This window comes from Palaemon carinicauda, chromosome 31 (genome assembly GCF_036898095.1).
Source record: "Palaemon carinicauda isolate YSFRI2023 chromosome 31, ASM3689809v2, whole genome shotgun sequence".
NCBI lineage: Eukaryota > Metazoa > Arthropoda > Malacostraca > Decapoda > Palaemonidae > Palaemon > Palaemon carinicauda.
Genome location: NC_090755.1, coordinates 40,483,396 through 40,485,556, shown reverse-complemented (window position 1 = coordinate 40,485,556; position 2,161 = coordinate 40,483,396). Strand labels below are relative to the sequence as shown.

The 2,161-nt window shown below is 49.4% G+C and overlaps 1 protein-coding gene across 1 annotated transcript in view; it reads right to left on the bottom strand.

Moving 5' to 3' along the window:
• Positions 1-1,950: 1,950 nt before the first annotated feature.
• LOC137624692 (piggyBac transposable element-derived protein 4-like) overlaps positions 1,951-2,161 on the bottom strand; it is a 6,152-nt gene continuing 5,941 nt past the window's right edge. The window contains exon 2 of the mRNA XM_068355646.1: positions 1,951-2,118. Within this exon, the coding sequence (XP_068211747.1) occupies positions 1,951-2,118 (168 nt within the window). The remainder of the gene's footprint in view (positions 2,119-2,161) is intronic.

Below are 2,161 nucleotides of genomic sequence, written 5' to 3'. Positions count from 1 at the left end.
CGCTCTGACTAGCCTAGGCTAACCCTAGTCAGCTTTGCCGTGAATTTTACTCACATAAATCTAGGCTAGGGGGTTTCCGTTCCTTTCCCTCAACAGCAGCGGTCGGTTTTGAGTTTAGGACGGGACATCAGAGTATTTGTCTGTGATTGGTGGCTGTCTGGCTTGGAGAATTGAATTCCTAAGTCAGGTTAGGCTACCAATGCAGGAGGCTAGACCTCCGTAGGCCCCACCTGAAGGCATTATATGATAATATCTCCACCCTCTGGCCTAGCAGACAGTCCTGTGCCAGCAGATCCTAAAGCCAAAGAATTGAATTCTTTCCTTGCTTAAAGTCTCCGACACTAGATTCTGTTTCTATCCACTGAGACAGCGGCCTGGGTGCCGCCATCTCATCCTATCAGACCAACCTAATGTAGGGAATTGAATTCCCTGGCCCCTAAGATTGTCTTTACTCTGGATCAGAATCTTTTAGGTTAGGTAGGACCTACCAGGTACTACCTCACCTACAGGACCCTTACCCCTCCCCTGCTGTCCTTTGGTGTTGGCGTAGCCTTCACACATTTTGGCCATCATTCTACAATCGACCCTGCGGGTAGATTGTGGGATTGGCTCGGGTTCTCTGTCGGTCGTCGACTGATTTTGCTGCCGGCAGAGATTCCCCTAACCTATCAAGTATTCTTCAGTCCTCCCTTGGACTGCCTCCCAAAGCCCCACCAGCTGGTACTGACAAGGCTATGGTTGGATGGAGGCCCGAATATAATTCCCCCTTCCATATGAACCCTCATTCTGGATGGCAGTCTGCATGGCTGAGCCTTTGCTTCCTCCTCCCATCCATTCTTTTTCTCTCTATTACCATCTACCCTGGGCCAGCTGCCGGCATCCTAGAGCCGCAGGCAGCCGACACGAAGTGCGGTCCGCCGTCAGGTTGCTCTGCCGTCGCTTGCCAAGGATTACCGTTGACCGGTGACCCAACGACAGCCGGCACACACCGCCGGTTGCCGGCAACTATACTGACTGCCGACAGCCGGTCGACCAATTTTCTGAAGACATACTCTTTCGCCGGCTGCTGGTGGGTCCGCCTTCATAGACGGACCACTGGTAGCCGGCAGCAGGGCGGCTGCCGGCGGCCTGCCACCCATTACCTACTGAAGGCAGTGTACCTTCAAAAAGCCTAGGGTAGTGCCGGCAGGCACTACAGTATTGACCGTGGAGTGGTCAGTAGTCACTGCGATATGGATTATCCCGCACTAGAAATACCACTGTGTGGTTTGTGCTGAAGCCCATACATATTTCCAACCTACAAGGTGCTTCATGGGCAGCCTATTGTGAGACCACCAGACCAAGAGAGCGATTCTCTCTTGTTAAGAAAGCGATCAATGATCACTTTATTCAATCCCAATATTGAACTTTAGAAGACGGTGTTAAGTTACACCTTATATCCAAAGGATAAGTTGTCTTCTAATAATAATTCGACTTAGAATATATATAGCAATTGGTTGGACAGGAAACACATATGGGTGTCTTTCCTCTTTCCCTTCTAGCTTACTTATCCTAAGCTAAAATATACATAAAATTGTATGATGAAATTATGAGATATTTCACCGAATACTCATCCGCCTTTCCTTTCTTTACAGGAGGAGCATCCTGAGTGCAGGAACCACTTCTGCAAGGTCCGCAGGAAGAGCTTCTGCGGCCATGATATGTGCAGAATCCACACGCGCTGCGCGATAACGAAGAGCTCTCTTAAGTATTGGGACCCCCAGGTATGTGACGTTTTTTCCAATCTGGTTACTGAGGCCTTTGATGATCAAAAGTCTACTGAGTCTAGAGATGCAGCAGGAGAGATGCTGCGAAAATGGGTCAGGGGTTTTCAGAAGAACACCACTGGCCCATACCTTCCTGATGAAAGGATGAGGGCTTGTTTGTTCCCTAGGGCATCTTCGGATGCAGTTATCCCTCAAGCTCAGCCTGAGATCCCTCTCGTCCAGATTCCGATAGAATCTGATGTTTCAGATGCCTTGAAGGACATCCAGCTGGAGGACAAAATGTCGGTGATTTCCGAGGATGCGGAACGTAGACTTCTAGCTGAAGAGCAGGATCAGGAGTCTGTTTTACTTTCTGAAGGCGACGAAGAGAAAGCCGAAAGTATTTCTGTTTCATC